Source organism: Seriola lalandi, unplaced genomic scaffold (assembly GCF_002814215.2).
Source record: "Seriola lalandi dorsalis isolate HSWRI2012SDOR001 ecotype SW California unplaced genomic scaffold, Sedor1 jcf7180002054592, whole genome shotgun sequence".
Taxonomy (NCBI): domain Eukaryota; kingdom Metazoa; phylum Chordata; class Actinopteri; order Carangiformes; family Carangidae; genus Seriola; species Seriola lalandi.
The window spans coordinates 177,713-200,333 of record NW_019525145.1 but is presented as its reverse complement, the minus strand read 5'-3'; the positions used below and the strand labels follow the sequence as shown (position 1 = coordinate 200,333).

Here is a 22,621-nt window from a genome sequence, read left to right as displayed (position 1 = left end):
AAGAAGATCTCAGCCGGTGATAAACAAGATGCTCCCGCTTGTATTGTGCTCTGTGATGTGCTCTGTGGAGTGTTTTTGCATTAGCTTTGAAAGGGGAGATATAGAATAAACAGAAGGAAGAAGCTATTCATGTTTAAATTAATAGAAAACGATAGTGAGTGGGAAGGTGGATGAAAGGAGAAATGATAATACACGCTCAAAGAAAAAATGAGAATGGAAAGTTACTTTCAGTGCGGTTGTGTTATTGATGATTATTAACATTATGTTTTCATCTGATGATTATTATCTTAAAATATCTGAAAATAGAGAAAATATCCATTGAATTGAATATTCAGTTTGTTATGATAAAAAAAAACAGCAAATATTCACATGGTTCATTTAGTAGCTTTACTGGAGCTTTCAATCATATCACATACATTTCACTTTAAGAACTTTTTAAAGGATATTTTTTTACCACCTGGGCTCATCAGCTTAAAGTTCTCCGTCCGAATCTACTGCAGGTAATACACTGACGATGTATAAGTACCTGCCACAACCCCAGATCAAATAACCTGAACTATCACTTTAAGAACACACTGGTTGAGGAGCTTAGACAAAATCCTGGTCATCCTTTAAATACTTAATTAAACTTATTTAGGTAATTGATTGGAAGCTGGTAAAAGACAGTAGATCCGTTATTAAGACTGTGATTGCATTAGTTTTAACACCAAGTGAATGATTTAAAGTCCCATCAGACATGTATGTATTGATGTAGTCATTAAATGTTGTGGGTAAACAGTTTATTTCTCACCAGGTTAACAGCAGCTTATTTTACCTGACAAATAGGTATTTTACAGAAATACAGATTTTTAAATCGTTTATTTTCCAGAGAAAGCGGAAACATGATAGAGGAATTTGCTGCAGATGCAACATGTCGGTCTCAAATCAGAAAAACTGACCAGTCTTAAGAACCACAGCTCAGGTGGAAACCAAGAGTTATTTTCTTCTTCTTGCTCATTTACATCCCTGTAATGAGAAATCAGGTGTGGAGGTGTGAGTTACCTTCTTTTTTCCCCCTTCTCTCTTTCTCATAGAAATCCATCATTGTAATAGGCTTAGAGTGCCAAGCATGCAGCACCACTTGTACCAAAACACAGTGTGGAGGCCGCGGTGGGTGGGTGGGTGGGTGGGGGGGCACCCTCGGTTTTCATCTTTACCAGTTACTTAAGACCCCTCGGACTTTGACACCAAATCCCTTTAATGGCTTATGTCTGGAATTCACGCGGCTTACGGCTTGTTTTTGTCTTTTCTACGAGAGGGTGGGATTGTGAGATTCTCTTCTTGTTGCATTAGGGTCAATTTGTGTTTTACATGTTTTAACGTAGTGCGTGTAACTGACGCTGTTATCCAGAGGGGCAGTGAATCAACTATAAACAACAAGCTGCAGTTCCTCATTCACCAACATTGCAAGCAAATAGATGTGAATGAGTCACAACAGTTATCCTCAAACAGTATTCCTCTGTCCTCAGCTGTGAGAGGTTCTCTGGGCCGTTAACCCCACTTTTAAATGTCTGACATAAAATACTAATAACCATATCAAGTCCTATAAAATGTTATTGCGTTTGTCTTTCTTTACTTCACTATTGACAACATCGATTTAGCTCTTAATTTATTTGTTTTGAGGTTTTGCTCGTTTCTTTTGTGCTTTAATTAAAAAAAACAAAAAAAACAAAAAAACACCCACATTATTCTGCAGGTTTTTGTGTTTGTCTAATGAAAAAAGAAACAAAGACCTCGTAGGAAAAATATGTGCAAATTTTCTAAATGAGGTAAGGACGTGTCATGATATCAGAGTTTAAATTCTCAGTTAGATTTATTCGTCTTGCCCTGCTACTACGTGCTAGCTGCCTGAAGCATCTTTGCACTGGCTGCATTGGTGGTTCAATGATAAAATTAAATTAAAAATTAAAATAAAATATAAAAAAACAAAAAAAGTTTGGCTGATATTTTGATTGCGATATGAGTCATGATTTCAGCAGGAATGGTAATTTTTGCATTTCAATTTGCCTGAAAATATATAAAAATGATGATGATGTGATTTTTCTTGTGGCCTGTACCAAACAAACATGTTCCTTTTTTACATCTGGAGAATATGTAAGACTCAAATCAGTATATTACAATAGAAACTGGACAAACTGCACAACCACTTAATTTTTTATTTCTATATTGCACATACATTTTCCCTTTGCGCTTCTATGTCAAATTTGAATTTCCTCTAGGGGAGGGGGATCAAGAAATGGGAGATCTTATCTTAGGTTGGGGTCACTGAACTAGTGCTTTGATTTGTGAGGTATTTATTTATCCCCGTTTGCAAAGCGGCTCCTGTGATGGAGCCTCAGCTACCTGTGTTTTCACGTTTGGTTATAGTGATCATACGTGTGCTGTGTTTTGCTGTGTGTGTTGCTGCTCATTGCTTATATCAGTCAAGATGTTAGTAATAAACAATTGCTGCTCATTTCTGTTTTGCGTCATTGTAAATTGAACATCTTTGGGTAAAACGAGACATTTGAAGACGTCGCTTTGAGCTCTGGGAGACAGAACTGAACATTTTTCACTAATTTGTGACCTTTTATAAACCGAAAGTGGTTGATTCATTGAAAGTGAAAACAATAGCTAGCTGCTTCCCAAAAGGTGCTGCAGCTGTGTTGCACACAGTAGTTCATCGGCTGTATCGGCCTCCACTTATTTGACACTTATATGGCAGGTGGAATGAAGACCTCTCCTCCTCTGGTCGTTTTACACTTAGACACTTAGAGGAAGTGAGAAGGAAGAAAGCCTTACCAAACAAAGTCCTTAAAAAACAACACACACACACACACATTCCTGAAACACAGAACGTGAAGGACCGAGCAGCGCACAGACTCACCAGCCAAAGGCCTGATTCATCTGAAATCCCTTTCACTGCTTGCCAAGGTGCACGGGGTCAAAGTGCAGCGTGAGGCCCTGCAAACTGTTAACTAGGACCTGAACAGAGGCCGGCTCAGCCACAGCTGCAGCCTGGTGTTTAATACATAACCAACCATCTTATAACTTATTTATCTGTGGCAGCTCACAATTCAGACAGAGGCAGTAATGTGCACTGGTTTGTTCTTGTGTGGTTAAATAATACAAGAATTAAAGCTTCTCTGCAGGTTGAACATTTCTTCTATTAATTTAACCTGTTGCAATGATATTTTTGTTTGTTCTAGTAAATTAACAGCAGTTTAGAGGATGTTTGGAAATGAGCAGAAGTTCATCAGTCATCTTTTCATCATTGTTAACTTAAAGTACTTCAAAAAACCTATTTAACATTGTAAAATTTGCATATTAACACATAATAAATGGTTTATAACACACTTTAATGGTAGTTGTAAGCAGATATAAGTGTTTACTAATGTATTTGTAGACAACTGTAACTCCTGTGGACACCCATAGTAAAAGGCTACTGTATAAACAGATAAAAAGTTAACAAACATTAACAAACACTTATTATAGCTGCTTACAACTACGTTACAGTGTGTTTTAACCCGTTTGTTAATTTTTTATGCACTGCCTGTATGCATAAGTTGATCAAAATAAAATAGGTGTTAATGATAATTAATTAATTAATCAGTTTAGGTAATTTATCAAAGAAGAATGTCAGAAATGTGTAATGTAGCTGCTTCTCCAGTGTAAATAAACTGACTTTTAGCTCCTATTCAGACGACACAAGCACCAGATCATCTTTTATTCAGTTTTGAGCTGCATGTTTACAATACACATTTTAGATCTTGGTGGTTTTTAAATAAATATTTTATGCGGATGAAGGATTGTAGTCACTGGACGTCTGGATCCGAGCAAACATTGGCGGCAGCTCGACTCCCAGCCTCGCCGACACGCCATGTGTCCACGGAAACAGCGTTCGAGAATCACTGATGTTTAACATGAAATTTCTTTATTCAGTGTTTTACCAGATTTAGTCGCCTGGTCTGTTTGTTTTGGAGAGGAGGACAACCTCTTGATAATTCAGCTCCTGAACGAAGACAACAACTCCCATGATCCCAAACTCTGTCTCTTGTTGTCGTTTTGATTAAAAGCTCCCTAGTGGCAGAAATCCACATACGGTGGGTTATTGTAGTTTTATCTTTCCCTCCCATATCTCCTCACCGCTGGTGTTTCAGGTGATTGCTGGTTGTTGTTGTCTTCTGTTTGTTTTGCATCAAAGTGTCGGCAAAATCTTTTTCTGCCCGTTCAGCCTCAAAAACATGTTCATCTTTGGTATTTACAGGAGCTTTGAATTTCCTGCTGTAGTCATGTGAAAACCCTCCCAGTGCAGGCTGGCTTTCAGGAATGAAGAAAGACAGCCGCCTTATTTTGACACTGACAGCTTTTGCGTGTGTGTGTGTGTGTGTGTGTGTGTGTGTGTGTGTGTGTGTGTGTGTGTGTGTGTGTGTGTGTGTGTGCGCGTGTGCGTGTGCATGTGCATGTGCATGTGCATGTGCATGTATCCTGCCCAGGGCCCTCGGAGGAACAGTCACAGATATCCGATGTTCTTTATTTGAATAGCTAATGTAGCTGTACAGGACATCCAGATTCCAGATTGTAGTGCTGATTTCTTTTTGAAACACTCAAAACAAAACAAAACCTCTTTCTCTTCTGTCCTGGGGTGACCTCTTTTTTTATTTGCCACTTTTTATTTCTCTGAAATCTTGATAAAGTATTACAAGAAAGAAAACAACCTATTTTTAAATTATTGACACATTCTGACTCAGTTATCCAGTCCCATGTGTTACACTTCCTGTGTTGATCCATAAGAACTATCTCGTTTTACATCTTCTCTCTCAGGCTTCTCTCTGGAGCTCTAGTAACAACAGGTTGGTGAGCCAATCAGAAGAGAGGAGGCTGTGAGCTCTGATTGGCTGACTGTTTTCTGAGTGATCCAATAAAAATATAGCAGATAACAGGTAAAAACACTCAGAGAAACCAAATCCGGCAAGTGTTGGATGGTGGATTCAGGTGGGTGGAGCTTGGGGAATGGCTGAGAGTTTTGACTGCTTTGTTGTGACATCACAAAGTCCCGACGGCTGGTTTTAAGGCTCAATTTCTGAATACAGGCTGTGTTCATTTCTCTGTGGACTGAGTGCTTTGATACTTTCACAGTATTAATATAGAACCTAGATCTGATATATAATCAATAAAGACATGGACATCTAGCTTCATACAATATGGGACCTTTAATATGTAGCCACTCAGCCATATTAAGGTTCCTGCACACATTCAGGACTATAACAAGAAGAACTGAACTGAAAGGGGAACAGAAGAGGGAAAAGAGAGATGTTTTCATAGAAAGGCATGAGCCTCTGTGGCCCTTGTAAATTCTTCAGAGTGCTATATCATCTATCCACCCTTGCAGTGACGCATTGAATGCATATCGTCAGGTGAAAGGAATGTTATCTGTCAGATAACACGCCGTCATTGGTATGAGAAGTCTGATGTGCAGAGGCAGATTTCTGCGGTCATTCCCCTTTTTTATTTTATGATGAATTCACAGTTTATTTTTCAATGCTTTGTTTAGGGAGTGTTTATGTCTGTCATTGTTTCACTGTCGGACTTTGAGCGGCTCTGAAATGTAGTTTGAAGCCTCATAACTGGCCTTGAGGAATGTATACGCCGCTCTGAATGAGCGTTTCTCTGACTCACCGTTCAGCTATGCAGCCCGCCTCCCTGTGTATTTGCACTCTGCCGCACACTTTGTCAGTTTGCATTAGAGCGCCGGGGCCTGGCCAGGCTGTTTACCTTGGTATGTGAAACCTGTGGAGGTGTGTGTGTGTGTGTGTGTATTCTGCTGCCTCGGCTGACATTGGCTTTTAAAAGCCGATATGGAATCAGAATTTAATATTCTGCAAATCAATTTTTGATGCCAGAACATCACAAGAGTTCAGTGTTTTCCTCACAGAGCCTCAGATAAGCTTCTTAAAAAACGTGCAGACCAACATGTGACGCTGAAACTCACTCACCAACCAACTGTCCAAAACCCATTCTAATTTTTTGATGTTTAAAATGACAAAAAGAAGCAAATCTTTCAATTTAAGAAGCTGGCGTCAGAGACTGAAAAATGATTAAACAGTTAATCTTTTATCAAAAAAGTTCTCTATAGATTGATGTTATAATCAATTATTTGTTTTATTTGAAGTGTCGATCTATCAGAAGATATAAAAACCATCTCAGTGTAGTTTTACATCTCCTCACTCAGGCTTCTCTCTGGAGCTCTAGTAACAACAGGTCAGTGAGCCAATCAGAAGAGAGGAGGCTCTGAGCCTCTCTTCTGATTGGCTGACTGTTAGACTGACTATATAGAATATTTCAGGTAAAACACTCAGAGAAACCAAATCCTGCAAGGTTTGGATGGTGTACCCTGGTGGGCGGGGCTTGGTGACTGCTTTGTTGTGACATCACAAAGTTCCAGAAGTCCTGACGGCTGGTTTTAATACTCACAGGAGTCTGACAGAAATATTAGTGAACACTGAAGCTTTGCCAAAGACAATTAACCAAACATGTAACTCCACCTCGAGTTAGTCAGTGAATGTTTTTTAATTGGCCTTTTCCTGTATCCTAAGATGACACTGCAATGAAAGGATTAAACACACAAACCTGGAATATTTAACCAATCAGACTGGTTTTTATTAAACGAGCTACATACTTGCATCAGATTATCTGGATTCAAGTTGACACAGTGATGTGTGTGTGTGGACTGGGAAATTAGAGGCACATAGTAAAGTGCTGTGGTATAAAAAGTGTTATATAAATGGAGTTAATTTAGTGCATTACTCTACGTCTATGTCTGGTTTATAAGAGCATGACTGGAAGTGGAATTAGGTGTTTATTTTTGTCCAACTGTCAAAATAAACGTGGATTACATTTACTGGACTGCCAGATCCAAACTCTGGCAGCTATTGAGTAGTTATTTGTTCTGTTAAACATCAGAAAATAGTGAAAAATTAACTTAATCAGCCCAAAGTGATGTCTCCAAATTCTCTGTTTTGGTTGGCCAATAGTCCAAAACAAAAATATATTCAGTGGGCTGTAATGTAAGACTGGGAAAAGAAGTTGGAAGTTGTTTATAAAAGCCATTGTTATTCAGAAGTAATCCTTAATAAGATCAGTTATATTCCTGAAATGAAAACACTGCATGAAGTTTACTGGCAACTACCAGACACTTAGAAAGGTAGAACGTATTCTTGCATGTTGCTCAATGCATGATTGACGTTTGGACGTGAACGTTTTTACCAAATCTGAAGAAACTCCCTCAAGGTGTGTTTTGTGAGGTCACCTTGACCTTTGACCTTTTAGCCACCACAGTCTAATCAGTTCGTCCTTGACTCCAATTGAACGTTTGTACCAACTTTGAAGAAGTTCCGTCAAGAGATATCGTGTCCAAGAGAATGAGATGGAGGGACAACGCGAAAACTTCCGGCTCTGGCTGTTTTCTGAATGTTATACCTTCATCAGACAGTGGCACCTTCCAGCCGGCGAGGACGTGACCCAGGGAGGGAGTTGCTGCTCAGGGCGTTTGTGCTCATGTGGTTTGCACATCAGGTCGTCGCGGTTTTTGTCCACACTACCTGTTTGCAGCATGCGGTGGGGGGGGGGGCTCCCACAGCCACCCGCAGGCAGTTTGAATACAAAAGCACTGAAGCATGTGAGAAGCGCCACAAGTGGCTATTAAATGACTTGACAGTGAAATGGAGGTTGGGCCGCCGCCGTCGCCGCCAGCTGGTCCTCCGCTGCGAGGGAAAACTGTGACAGAGAGCGACGAGTTGAGGTCAGCGACTCCCCTCGGCCCGGCGATTAGAGGACAGGATTTAGTGGGTGAGCGGAGAGAGAGGAATCAAATAATGGGATGTGGATGCCCGGGCCAGCCAACCAGCCGGCTTTTTCTGGGATCAGCGGTTGGCAGAAACCTCCCCGTCTTTCCTGAATCTAAATTTAGAGCAGAGCCGAGGGGATCTTCTCCGGGCCCCTTTCATTATTCATCAGCTGAAAAAGGACCCAGTTGAGTTTCTCTGCTCAGCAGCGAGCCGCCGCTTCTGTGTTTGTGTGTATCTGCAGTCACGAAACACAAGAGGCAGCGGCAGAGTCTCGCTTTGTTACTCTCCTGTTTGTTGTCCGACTGGTGGTTTTCCTTACTTTTGTTTGTTTGTTTATCCCATGTGACACTGCAGACGCTGCGGAGAAAACCTGCGGGGGGATGATGTGTGTAACTGCTCTATTCTGACATTTGTTTACTCGGCTGTCGGGTGACGTCTCGGTGGAAATTTAAAAAGAAAATTAAAAATTGGGAGTTTCATTTACCAACCTCATTTTAATTAGGAATCGGTTCTGATTGGTTCCATTTTGGATCTGGATCCATTAAGTCCCACAGCCAGTGAATCCCTCATGTTCATGTGATCATTCATTCATGTTCTCTGTTTACTCTACTACTACTACTGCTACTCACTGACACTACAGGCAGCTAAAAAAGAAAGAGACTCAGACGTGTTGATAACAACAAACATGGTGGACCGGCCCCCGAAACTTCTGGGGAATGCAATATTTACAGAAGGGTACTAATGACTGGGGGGGGGGGGGCAAGTTCTTTGTTTAAATATTTATCTACTGTCAAACATGTTAAAGTAAGAACTCGTGTTGAAGGTAGAGCGTTGGGCTTACCGCCAGTGTTACGCTGCATTTTGTAAATATGTTTGTGAAAATGTTTGATAAAGTAGAATAATTATCATTTTCACTGTGTTTTAGCACAGCCCCCCATTAGACACTAGTTAATTACAGTAGTTTATGTTAGTCAGTGTCAGTTTGTCTGATATTTGGTTCATAAATCACAATTAAAATGATTGATTATGTTTCTTAACGTTGATCAGAAGAAGCTAGATTCTTAAATATCATGTTGTCCAAAAATTTTGAAAGTACTGAAAAAGATTTGATTCGAAAGGATTTGATTTAAAAAAACGATTGAACCCTTATTTTTGAAGTATTTGAGAAGTTTGAGCCTGAACCTGCTCGTCGTATCATACGAGTTAGAGAAACTATAAAAGCAAACTGTTAGCTGAGACATCAAGTGTTTCTGGTGTATTAGTGAGTGTGTAAGGAAGAAAAGATGTGATCTGGATCGTATCAGTTTTATGCAGCAAGCTGTTTCAGCCCTGATGAATATTAATTACCAGGAGACGTATAAGTATAAATTCCTGAAGTCGTCTCGCTCATTCTCTTCATTTCATGGTGATTTTTCTCTGCTGGTGCATTTAAAAAACTAAACAACAACATCACTAACCATCTAGGTAGGATTCAAATCTTGGAGTCCTCTGAAAACACTCGGGCTCAGTTACATCAAAACAAAATGAGAGAGAGTTTGATTTCACCCTCACGGCTGCAGCGCGCTCGGTCGCAGTAACGCCGCTGCAGGGCCGAGGGGTTGCCCCAGAAACCTCCAGGCGATGCGTCAGCGCTGCTTGTGGAATGCCACGGGCCGGTTAGATGTGTATAAGAGACAGCTCCTGGAGCAGCTTTCAGACTAACACAGTGAGCCGGGATAAATCCATCTTTTAGTCTGGTCATTACTCAGACCTGCTTCTGACCAGGCTTCAATGTGGGTCACGCCCTGTTTGCCTTTGTTATAGACGCATGACCACGGGTTTACTAGTGTTATTACACAGTTATTACATGTTGTAGATGTTGGAGGTGACCTACAGACTTTCAGAAAATGAACATTTTAACAAATTTTTATCTCTTCATCCTGTTGAATCTCAGTGTAAACACCAAACAAATATACAGATAGTATAGAACCTGCTTTTATTGGCTGATAGTGGCTCTCTGAGCGCTACAGAACCAACTAGAGATCAACACCTGACAGCAGCCTGGTAAAAAACTGGTTTAACATCTTCATTAATTATCACGTGTCACATTCTTTACCTATTATACCTCATCAATGTTTGTTTACATGGTGTTTCTCTCTCTTTCTCTCACACACACACACACACACACACACACACACCTTAAATACTTAAATAAACCTGAGAGGTTGTGGGAGTGTGCAGCGGCTTCAAATACCAGCGCCACTTCGAATGAACTCGTTTCTATGACTCTGTGGTTACAACAGTTTCACATTCCTGTAATTTCCTTTTAGGAAATCTTCATTTCTTTTCTACATGTACTGTTTCCTTTACAGAATCAATAATTGTCTGTAAGCTGCACAAGCATAAGTCACCACTACACAGATAAATAAATGTTGTGATTGTAGTTGAGATGATTTCTGTCACTGAATCTGTTTTTGCTTCTGTTTCCTTCAGGCAGACGAAGCCTCTGACGTTTGCTGACTGCATCGGGGATGAGCTGCCGGTCGGCTGGGAGGAGGCGTACGACCCCGTCATCGGAGCGTACTATGTCGACCACAACACCAGTGAGTTCGCTGTCGGCTCTTCTTGCCGCCGCCTGTTGTGTGAAGATAGCTCCTGTGCCTCGGCTCAGATATGTGCTGTGTTATGCTTGAAGCTGTGAACCCTCCTCCTTCTCTTCATCCAGAGAGCACCCAGCTGGAGGACCCGCGGGCTCAGTGGCAGCGGGAGCAGGAGGCCATGCTGCGGGACTACCTGGCCGTGGCCCGGGACGCCCTCAGCGCTCAGAAGGAGATCTACCAGGTGAAGGAGCAGAGGCTGCGACTGGCGCAGCAGGAGTACCGGCAGCTCAACGACGCGTGGAGGGACAAGTCCACGTCGCAGACCAGCTGTGAGTAACGTGGAGAGACCGAGGGAGGAGAAACGCCGCACATGGTGGAGCACCGTTTATTTTGCACTTAGTGAAGTGGAGCTAGCAAACAGAAAAACAAGATAGGAAGCTCTGCTTGGACAAACAGGTGCTCCTGATGCTCTGCTGAGCAAATACAGAGGAAACGGATTCCCCCGGAAAAAATAAAGACGGGTAGCATCATCGAGGTAGAAAAGTTAATCATCACGCAATTAAAAACCCGAATCGACCACACCTGGTCTTCCTCAGGGTCAAACAATTACACACACACACACACACACACACACACACACACATACACACACACACACACACACACACACACATAAAAGTGATTAATTAAAGCACAAACTTCAATTACACATAGAAGAACTTTCTCTGCCACATCCGGCTCCCTCATTACACCTGTCATCACTCAATGAATGAAAACTACAGTATGTCAATGTTTTTTTCTGTTTATATATATATATATACAGAAAAACAGAAAAAAATTATGCAACTAAAAGTTACAAAAAAAGGAAAAATATATATAGTTTTTCACTTTTTTGTTATTTAAAAAAATATAGTTAAAATAATTATAAAAGTATTAATGGAAAGCTTAGAGAGAGAAAATCTGATAAAATGAAAAACAATATGAAGGAACTATATACATTAATATAAAGGGTAAACAAAAATAAAAACAAATAAAAAGTTAAAATAAAAATAAGATTAGATAACAACATTATACTGTATGACCTCATGTGGAGGGAAAAGCACGAGGACCAGATGATCAGTAGCAGACGTGTTATGTCGGTGAAAATAGTTTGAAGTTTGCTGAATATTGAGGCAGAATTTGGAACCGCTTCGACTGCGCCGACCTTTGACCTTTTGGAGGAAGGAAAGAAAGAAGATGGGAAGGGGAAGAAAAGCTTTGGAGGTTTTTGTTGTTGGTTTTCAGACATGTACAGGAGAGGGGAAAAATGGTGCTTAACCTCAGAGCAATATTCACATTTCTCCTGTTGTCCCTCACAAAAACATGTGAAATAACCGAAGGAGAAAAGGATATAAGGTTCAGCTTTTTATCGCCTCTTTTTTCTCTTTCCTATCCTGCAGTGAATTCCAGATCCTCCTCCTCCAGCAAGTACGACCCGGACATCCTGAAGGCAGAGATCGCCACGGCCAAAAGTCGGGTAAGAGCCTCTGCTTCCTCTTTCTACCACATCACCCGTTTTTCATGCTCGGATCGGCCGTACAGTCTGGCTGATACCTGATCTACTTAACATGACTGGTCTTTTCAGAGCTGCAGCTGGATTAAGCCTTAACCTGTATTAACCTGTATGTTTGTCCATTAGCAAATGAATCATTTAATGAATAATATCGGGCTAAAACTCCAAAGATATTCAGTTTGCAATGATACGAAACAGAAGAAAGCTCCTTATCCTTAGATTTGAGAATCAGACAAGGCGAACGACGAATGACTGAATGATTAATAGATGATTAAAACGGTTGTTTTAGTTCTATTTCTAATAAGAAGAACTTTAAATACTCGCGTAAACAGGTGTCACTCATTTTGACAAACCCCACAGATTTATTATCTGACTCAGGAACTGTATATTGATGAGATGTTTTTAAAGATGTACGTCTTCAGTTGGAACTAGTGAGCTTATATCTGAGATCACAAACTGTCGGACGGACACGTTTTTGTCTTTTCATGGGTGTCAACAAAAATAAAGTATTTCAAACTGATTTTCTCTTCCTCCCTCTGGTCTTTGTGTCTCAGGTGAACAAGCTGAAGCGGGACCTGGCCTGTATGAAGCAGGAGCTGCAGTATAAAGAACAAGGCTTTGAGACGCTCAAAGAGTAAGTGCTGCGTCCTGACGTCCCACCGTCCCACCTGTCTTTGTCCGTGGGGGGGTGTTTGTGATTCATATGTGCTCTCATATTCACCTCTGGAAGCTTTTCCGGTCCAGGCTCCTCCAGCTTCAGTCCTGGCTGAAGGGCGTATTGACAGGTGTATTTGTTGACTCGATCCCGGCGCTTTAGGCTAGCAGCAGCGCTCCGGGTTTAATCTGACGCTCAGAGTCTGACTTGAATAGTAAGTGTGAGTGTGACCTTCCCTCGGTCTCCACAGCTTCTCCCTCTGCCCGCAAAACACCTTCCACTTCAGTTCACTGCCGAGAACTGTGAAGTGTGTGACTCCTCAGACATCTCCTAAAGGTTAATGTAGTAAAATGTTCTATTTCTTAATTAGGAATTAGATGTGGACGATATCCAAAATGTCATATCTTGATGCAGTCCAGCCCAAATATTACAAATAAGTATGATGTTATCTGCTTTTTTTGTGCAAACTGTGCGACACTGCATAAAAAAAAATATCACAAAAATTAATACATAAGGCGGGAAATATCTCAATATTCGATATTATTGAATATCGGCCCCAGCCTTTTAGGAATGAGCTTTTTTAGAGGTAAAACATTCAGCTCAGAAAGTCAGAGCTACTTATTTTCTTATTTTCTTTTTCAGTCTGTTGATTTTTAAAGAATAAATAAATAGTTTAGTTGATTTAAATAGAAATTATAGTAAAAAGTGGCAAATAAAATGCATCATTTAATGTTCATTTTATGTCAGTATGCAACTAGCGATTATTTTCATTATTGATTAATCTGACACTTATTTTCTTAAATAATCAGCAAGATATTGACAAATGTCTGTCACATTTTCCCAGAGTCTAAAATGAGTGAATCTTTATGAAAATGCACATAAACGGGGCTCCAGGGGCGAGACGTCGTCTTCTGTTTTTGTTTTTATTTTATGTCTGTTTTTAACCTTACACTTTACTCAGGAGAATTTCAAACCTGAGCTTTGACCACGACGCCAACTTTTCCTTTCTTTGTGTGTAAAATCTCATGTTCTCACAGTCCAGGTGACGTGGAAAGACTTTAGCTGAAACGTGGGACTCGTGTAAAGGAATATGATGTGCGTGGCGGCGGCGTGAAGAGACACTACATGTGGATACATTTCTCCTACTCGTAGATAAGATTGAATGAAGATGTCAGCTATAAAGTCTTTAAAGCTCTTATCTGTCATTTGTCTTATCCTGATCATTTATCTATGATCACAGTAGAGATGAAGGAGTTAAGACTTCCACCTCTGCCGCTCGCCCGTGGTTGGAATTTGCCCCGTTCAGCGGCATGTGGTCAGAAACCAACACGTTAACGTGAAAGCGCTGCCTGAGCCGGTGCGAATCGCGCAGTAAACGGCTGTTATCGCCGCAGTTATTGCTTCAGCACTATCACACATTCCATCCCGTCATTAAACACTAACACCTCCATAAACGCAGCGATGAAAACAACAGCTCAGGAATGTGGATCTGAGAGGAAACACCCCGTCTACCTGACCTACTTCTACACCTCACAACATGAGGAGAGTGTCAGTCGGGAAACGCTCGTCTGAAAAGGGACTCGCTCCTCTAATTGTTGTTTATCTCAAACGGAGGCTGTTGCTGTATTTTTGAAACTCAACACGTTGGAGAGCGGACGCGCCGCCCGGGCCGTCGGCGGACGCTGAATTGAACAGGAATGTCCGGTCTGTTTGTCTTGCCTCACGCAGCACAGTGAGAGTGTCAGGAGGATTAAAGAGTAGCTGAGGCAGAGCGGTCGGACGGCATTCCTCCGTGACTTTCCTCTCCTGTTACAGTCATCAGACGCCATTCAGCGACCAATCGCTGTTTGCAGGAATACGAATAGGCTTAAGACAGGAATGCAGCCGCGCACTCGGCTCCCGATAAGATTTCACAAAATACTGGAGCAGAGGAAAGTGTTTCATGATGTTTTCTTCATATACAGAACAGTGTTGATACACTGTGTGGCCAAAAGTATGCGGACACCCCTTAATATACAGTATACTGAAGTTTTGTCTGGGTCGCTGATTACATGAGTTAAAATGCAGGGGGAAAGTTAATGGGAGTAAATATTACTACCAGAGGTAATAGTTGTTTAATTAATACCGGTGGCCGTGTACCATGAAGGCTCACTCCTAGTCCAACCATCTCCTCTCTCTCTCTCTCTCTCTCTCTCTCTCTCTCTCTCTCTCACTCTCACTGTGACGATAATAAAGTGACGATAATGAAGGCAAAAAAGTAATAATTTAAATTTCTAACCTGCACTGTGAACGAGGGTCATAGAGTGTGGAAGTCAAGGGAATTCACCAGGCAGGGAGGGTCTAACAGAAGAAGCTATCAAGCTGCATCATGGGAAGTGCAGTCCCTGCTGTTTTTGGAGCGAAACCTCAGGATATCTCGTCCTCTTGAAAGTGCAGTACTGAATCAGCGCAGAAGCTTGTTTTAAGAAATCAATATTGATCAAAATATCGTTATCTTATTTCTTCGTTATCAGGCTCAAAAATCTACTATCAGCTGGGCTTCAGTGTCCTCATACCTTTGGCCGTGTGCGTGGCACGTTGCGACACTTAAAATATGTCAGGGATAAACAAGAGCACAGTGAAGGGCTCAGCAGCAAGTGATGGTCGGGAAGAAAGACAAAGTTTGTATTGATGTGTTAATTTGAGAAAGTACTTTCAGGTCGAAGGTCACGGTGCATCCACAGGTGGAGGAGCAGGCCGTGGTTGTCAAGATAAAAGCTGCACCTGTGTGACAGTAGTTAATTAAACACCATCTCCCTCTCTGTGTTGTAGTAAAATGATCATTGTGATTTCAATTATTAAAAAAGTTCACAAACGGCGTTTTCACTCAACATAAGTCGATGTTTGAGAAGGACTTAGAGAGGATTATTTGTTCTCTCTGCCTGTTACAGACAAGTGCCTCCCTCCCTCCCTCCCTCCCTCCCTCCCTCACTTCCTCATTCTCTCTGTACCTTGTTTTCTCTCTCTCTGTCAGAACCGCCCTCCCCCTCTCCCCTCTCTGAAGAATGTGGAAGGACCTGTTATTCAGATGCATGCATGACTTGCTGATGACAGGGTTTACATAGCTGCTGCTGCCTCTCATGGCTGTTTCCTGCAGCGTCTCCCTGTAGCCCAGTCCCCCCAGTCCCCCCAGTCCCCCCAGTAAAATTCTTCAAATAAGAAATATAACTAAAATAATAACTAATAATCATGAATAAAAAATAAAAGAATAAGAAAATGCAGATCGCAATATCCCGAGCAGAAGGTGAACAAAAGCCAAAAATGTTTGATTTATTATAAGATCAAACGCACATTTTTTTAAAAAATGTGGCTAAACTCGTAATTTATTCAACATATTTTTCCTTTTTCTGTTAAAATGAATGAAATTTGTCATTTAATTGTTGTTTATTTTCTACCTGCGAACACTCAAATCACAAATTTATGCTCGTTAACCAGCGACAGGCGACACACAAGCTGGATTCTGTCACGCTCTGGCTGACCACGTCAGTGTTGTAGTCCATATTGAGTCCCGAGTCCCCAGTGTTCGGGTCCAAGTCCGAGTCGCGAAGGAAAGCCCGAGTCAAGTCCCGATACTTGAGTTTGAGTCCTAGTCATAAAGGTTGAGTCTGAGTCGACATACAGATAAAACAGGTGACGCGGCTGTGCACACATGCACAAATGAGTCGAACAAAAACTTGACAGTGCAGCATTAACAACATCCTAATCAACCAGACAGTATTTCCTCAAATCAGTAAAAGTTTAAGCGGGTGCCATCTCTTGGCTCCTGACAGTCTTCACTCCCGGGTATGAGCAGTCACAAAGTTTTGAGGTTCTTCTCTCTCCGCTGACAGTTTGGTTCCACAGAGCAGTTTGGAAAATATGTGCGAGGACAGACAGTGAGTAACGCTGCTCCACTATCTGCTGTGGGAGCCTGCGATGTGACTGCTGCTAGAACGCTGTGGTTGCAGTGAGTCAGAGTTGCTGTTTGTGGACCACGTACCACTCAGACAAAAAGCAGCTAATTTAAAGTCATTCGATCTTTTGGAACTGAGGATTTTTTCCAGGGTCTGTCCGGCGCAGCAGCGACTGATGTGGTCTAAAACATTTTGATAGGATGTTTGACTAAACTGGCATCTGTCCTCTGTCTGTCTCTTGTCTGATTCTGACCTCCAGGATCGACCAGAAGGTGTCCAACAGCCCGTATGGCTTCAAGCTGCAGGAGGCGCAGGCCATCCTCAGTGAGGTCCGCTCCATCCGAGACGCCATCAGCTCGGGGGAGAAGGAGAAACAGGAGCTCATGCAGGTAAATTGTGATATTTCATGGAGGAAACATTGATGAACATTATGTAACTTTTAATCCCAGAGAATAAGCAAACTGTAGATGAAGTTACTCATCATGGGGGTGTATTACTCAACCTGAGTCATCTGTGGCTCCGGACGAGCTTTGTCAATAACCCTGATGATGTCATAGTGATGCTATCAGGGTTACCTAGGCTCTAAGTTGCATTTTGGGGTATGTATGAAGAGAGTCTCTCTTCTGATTGGCGGCTGGTTTTAAGGCTCAGTTTCTGAATACAGGCTGTGTGCATTTCTCTGTGGACTGAAGCTTTGAGACTTTCACAGTATTAATATAGAAGCTAGACCTGATCTATAATCACACTACACATGGACACAGACCTTTAGACATTGTGGGACCTTTAAAACTGATGGAGCAGCACTTTAAGACCCACAAGCAGCTCATTTAGTCTAGTTTATAGCATGAACGCTTCTAATCCCTCATCTCGATTATCTACACCTCCAGCTGGAGAGAAGATCTAAATCTGTTGCACATTTAAAAGCTGAGCATTGTTTAAAAGCTGCCGGAGGCGGCAGGATGTCGAGTCGATCAGCTCCTGTATCAACTCCTCGACAAAACAAAAGAAGAAGGAAAGAGGAGACAGATGATCCACATACAAACACCTGACACCGAGAGCCACGTGGATCATGTCAGAAATCACAGCGAGGCCTCGTCATCACGTTCAGTTTCACAAACAAACAGAGGGATTAAATGTCGCTGTAGCTGGGGAAAAATTTAGTTTTATTTTGAAAGCAGAAGGAATGAAATAGCTTTTCTTCTTCTTTGGCCGAAGAAGGGATTCAGCAGCTACCAGGCTGGAGGAAAGGACCACACATCACATCAGTCGACCCTGGAGGAAGGTTCATTGTGTTCAGGTCCTGACCGACTTTGATTTGTTCCTGCCCCTGGGGGAAACGTGATGTGTAGTTTTCCTTCTAAGTTTTATTTAACGGGTAGAAAATCATCTTTAAAGAGACAGAGTGAAATGTGCCAAAAACCCAAACTCACCTCGGGAGGAACAAAGGAAATGAACCCCTGAAGGGACTGACTTTGCAGCGAGGGACAGTGCAGCGTTCGTCTCATGAGGCCGTGGAAAGAAGTGTTTGTTTTTTTTTGCTGAAGAGAAAGAATAAGAAATGAGCAAGAGGAGGCAGCTGACTCTCAGGAGAGTGTGTACACGATTTGAAACTCTTCATATCGCTGTGAGGAAGGAAGAAAAAGAAAAGTGATTCAGTGGCTCAGTGAAAGTGAGGCAGGTGGTGTTTTAGTGTGGCGCCTCAGTCATCGTGATGACAGCCTGTCGAGGAGGAGGAGGAGGAGGAGGAAGGGCGGCGTGCTGGTGAGGATCGGTTTGAGATGAGTTTTCTGCAAAGTGAGAACAATTTGGCTGATGGCAGGAACATTTTTCATCTACAGTGTAATTTCCTTTGTAGCTCATGTGGTTTAAACTCCGAGCAGAGAAGGGTGAGTTCAGAGCTGCGTGTGTCTTTACTGGCGTCAGAGCCGACGATGATCCGAGACGCCGTCGATCTGAATTTGACTTGAAGGCTGTTTATTACTTCCATCATGATGTTCAGTCTCAAGTGACAACTTCATGTCTTGCTGTGTTCGACCGTCAGTCCAGAATCCACAGATGTTCAATTTACAATGATTTTAAAAAGCAGAAAATCCTTGTCACATTTGTGAAACTAGAAGTAAGAGACTAAAGAAAGAAAGAAAGTCTGTCTGTCAGGATTTCTGATGCTTTATTAACTGTCGTCTGTTTTCAGGCGTGACAGGCAGAAGGTTCTCTCTCACCGTCCGTCATTGTTGCTGCTGTTAACTCATCCATATTTCCACCATGGCGGCTGTGTGTATTAAAGTTGCATGATGGGACTTTGAGTGTGTGTGTGTTCACAGACTGACTGTGACTGAACATGAAATTTGTCTGATGTGCAGTTTCTGGCTCTGATGCAACAGCTGGAAAACAGCTGTTTATTGTTGTTGGTTGTTTGTCAACGACTGATAAATCACACACACACACACACACACACACACACACACAGACCCCATGTTGATTTAAAACACCAGGTCTTATCAGGGAAATCTGGCTGCAGATTGGTTTGGAAGTGGAGGAAGGAAAGTGTGTTCAATAATATATAATCTGCTCTGTGCACTTGTCGCTGCCTCACCCCTTCCTCCCCCCTCCCTCCTCCCCCCCTCACCATCTGCATCTGACAGCTCAGCGCCGTGTGTCTTGTCTGCTCGTGTGTTGTGTGTTTGTGTGTCAGGGGTGAACAGTAACGAGGTGCATTAACTTCACCATCTGTTCTTTACTTTACTATGTTTTTACTTATTTTTTGGGAAACTTCTGACTTTTACTCCACAGCATTTCTGTGGAGTACTCTTACTTTGAAGCAGCTTTTAGTCAGCAGAATTGATTTTATTTTGAAAAATGCGATGCATCATCAGAATACTGTAACACCACCGTTATGATAGAGGTGCTGTGTTATTTTTCTGCCCCATCTGAAAAACAGAGATAAGGTGCATTCCTCAGCGGCCTTCAAAACCAACCTGCAGAGTCGTATAAGATATCGATCACGGCCGTAAAGATTAAAGTGTCACTGCGGCAGCCTTCACCGCCGCCGCTGCATCGCTGTGTACAGTAACTCACAGAGGAAACATGCAGCAAACACAGAGGAGGCAGTGTTTTACATTTTACAGTTTTGTCCCTTTTGAAGAAGCTCTTTGCCCCCGAGCTGCTCTCACACGGTGAGTCAGAGCGACGCCGACGCCTCGCTTCCACCAACATCAGATAAAATGTTAGAAAATAAATACTTTCACCTTTTTATTTGATTTCTGAGCAGTATTTGGACGTTTATGCAAAATGAACAGCAGAGATAATGATGTCCTGACAAAGTGGAAGTGGCACCGACTGTAAAAAGATGTAAATCATATTTGTGTGTTTGGATTTCAGTGAGCTAAGACTCAGAGAAGGAAGAGACGCAAAAGGACGCAGTCAGGTGGTGAAGGTTTCCTCTGCTGCCGCTCCAGCTGCTGACTGTCAAACCGGCAGGACAAAAACTCCTGAGTCACATCATCTCGCTGTTTGTCTGCTCCTGTTCATCCAGAAACTGGCGGTGCTGAAGGACGGTTTCCAGCTGGACTCGGGCTCGCAGCAGGAGCTGTGGGGCAGCAGCCCTTCGCTCGCCAACTCGGAGCTGTCCATCCCTCGGCTCTACTCCGACGCCGGCTCTCAGACCGACATCCCCGCTGAGGTGAGTCCCACAGAGAGAGAGAGAGAGAGAGCGGTAGGAACCGGAGTCTGTGTTAAACATGGCAGCAGCAGAGAGTCTGCCGCGTCCTAGCTTTAAGCCTGACACTGTTTTTCCTTTCAAAAATTGGACTGATGGACAACCTTTGATGTTTTTCTGAATATTGACCTTACATGAAAATTGAAACTGTCCGGAGCTGAAAGTTTGGACTTCATGCTTCTCAGTCTTGCTGATTCATTGTTTAATATCAGCTGATTTTGCTGTGGAATTATTTAGAGAATATTTCTTAAACAGATACTGGAGACAAAATATTGGTCTTTTTGGAAAATGTCTTTATATTAGCAGCAGTAGGATATTGATAAAGGTATTATTTTAGAATTGGTGCAGTTTAAAGCTCCATATTTTACATTTCCTGTGTTTTATTTTGAAGTGTTGATCCATAAGAAGATACATTAGTGTTTTTAAGAGCCAAAAACCATCTCAGTGTAGTTTTACATCTCCTCTCTCAGGCTTCTCTCTGCAGCTCTAGTAACAACAAGTCAGTGAGCCAATCAGAAGAGAGGAGGCTCTGAGCCTCTCTTCTGATTGGCTCACTGTTTTCTGACTTATCCAATAAAAATAAAGCAGATTTCAGGTAAAAACATTCAGAGAAACCAAATCCTGTAAAAGTTTGGATGGTGGGTCCAGGTGGGCGGGGCTTGGGGCATGGCTTGTCATTTAGTTATGGATCTGAGAACTGATGTGTGTTAATGTGATTGTGTTTTTGTGATCAGTTCATAACCAGCAGCAACAAACTGGCGGAGAAGGTTCGTCTGAGTCTGAAGTACGAGGAGGCCAAGAGAAGGTAGTGAAGCGTGTGTGTGTGTGTGTGTGTGTGTGTGTGTGTGTGTGTTTCTGTCCTGCACACTCACCCCTCTTTCGCCTCTCACAGGATCGCCACCATCGAGGTGCAGATCGCCAAACTGGACAGCGAGGCGTGGCCGGGGCTGCTGGACCCTGAGCGTGATCGCCTCATCCTCATCAACGAGAAGGAGGAGCTGCTGAAGGAGCTGCAGTACGTCAGCCCCCGCCAGCGGCTGGAGCCCAACGACGCCGAGAAGCTGGAGTCCGAGAAGAAGCGTCTGGAGAGAGACCTGCAGGCCGCCAGAGACAACCAGAGCAAGGCGCTGACTGAGAGGTGAGGCGGGGTCAGACGCCGGAGAGCAGAGCACATGGTTCCTCTCTAGTGGAGGGTCACGTTAGGATATAAAGAGTTTTGGGGGTCGTCCATCTTTGTTTGTTGATGTTAACGTTGTGAACAGTTCCTGTGGTGTAAAGTATAGAGGAGCTGAGGCCTCAGGTGGAAGTTTGTATAGACTTAGTTAAGTGGCAAGTCAAGTCATAAAGTTCTGCAGAGTAGGATTTAAAAGTATTGTGAATTTGTGATGTTATTGTCTTGTGATCTTACCGCTGAGGTGCTTGCTATTTTATTACTTCCCCGTTACTTTGCTGGAAAGTAAATGACTTGACTGGATCAAAATAGATCAAAAATCGGATCAAAACTGCAGTTTGTTCTCTCAAAAAAGTTCCTTGAGTTCACTCTGAGACTCTGAGCTGTGTCTGGTTTGGATTATTTGTTATATTCTGTTCAACAGCAATGATTTCTTTTCTCAAGACAGTGACACACTTAAGTTTATTGGAAGCAAAGGGTCTTGTTTTGCTTCTTGAAAAGCCACAAATCTCAATCATCAGCTGATGTCTGTTAAGATTGTTAATTCTGAACTGAATTTTTTTATTGAAGCTTTTATTTTGGAGAAGCTTTGTGTTGAGGATCCATGTTTGGAAAGTCCTTCTTTGTAATTCTCAGCGAGTTTCACACCAGAGATTTTCTAGATCAAGTTGCGCCGTTGAAACTTGAATATTATCTTTGTGGCAAAGACTTTAATAGTGTGTGAATTGACGGCTGCAACGCCACAGATGTAAACATAATAATTAATAATAATAATGGGGATAATAAACCATGGCTGAAATTAGCTGACATTAGCTGATGCTAAACCAATAACAGCTGTTGTCGTCTCACTCTCAGCACGTGTGTGAAGGTGACAGAGGAGCTAATGTCATGAGGAGATTAGAGCAGGTGATCACAGGTGTGTGATGACATGTCTGATGACACGTCTGACCTTCTGCTGCTGTTTGATTTCGACCGTCAGACACGTCAGACGGGAGGGATGATAATTAAGAGCTAGAGATGAACATGACAGACCTCCTCTGTCCTCCCCGCTGCTCCTCTTCACCCTCTTCATCCTCTCCTCTCTCCTTGTTATATCCTAAACAGCAGCATGCAGCAAACCAGAACCACCAAGTTCCTCCTCCTCCGCCCCCC

The 22,621-nt window shown here is 42.4% G+C and overlaps 1 protein-coding gene across 2 annotated transcripts in view; it reads left to right on the top strand.

Moving 5' to 3' along the window:
* Positions 1–22,621, top strand: part of wwc1 (WW and C2 domain containing 1) — a 42,786-nt gene that overhangs the window by 2,208 nt on the left and 17,957 nt on the right. For both annotated transcript variants that reach the window (XM_023419242.2, XM_023419239.2), the window contains exons 2-9: positions 10,338–10,447; positions 10,570–10,773; positions 11,884–11,960; positions 12,551–12,630; positions 16,843–16,972; positions 20,116–20,262; positions 21,033–21,103; positions 21,191–21,436. In XM_023419242.2, the coding sequence (XP_023275010.1) occupies positions 10,338–10,447; positions 10,570–10,773; positions 11,884–11,960; positions 12,551–12,630; positions 16,843–16,972; positions 20,116–20,262; positions 21,033–21,103; positions 21,191–21,436 (1,065 nt within the window). The remainder of the gene's footprint in view (positions 1–10,337; positions 10,448–10,569; positions 10,774–11,883; positions 11,961–12,550; positions 12,631–16,842; positions 16,973–20,115; positions 20,263–21,032; positions 21,104–21,190; positions 21,437–22,621) is intronic.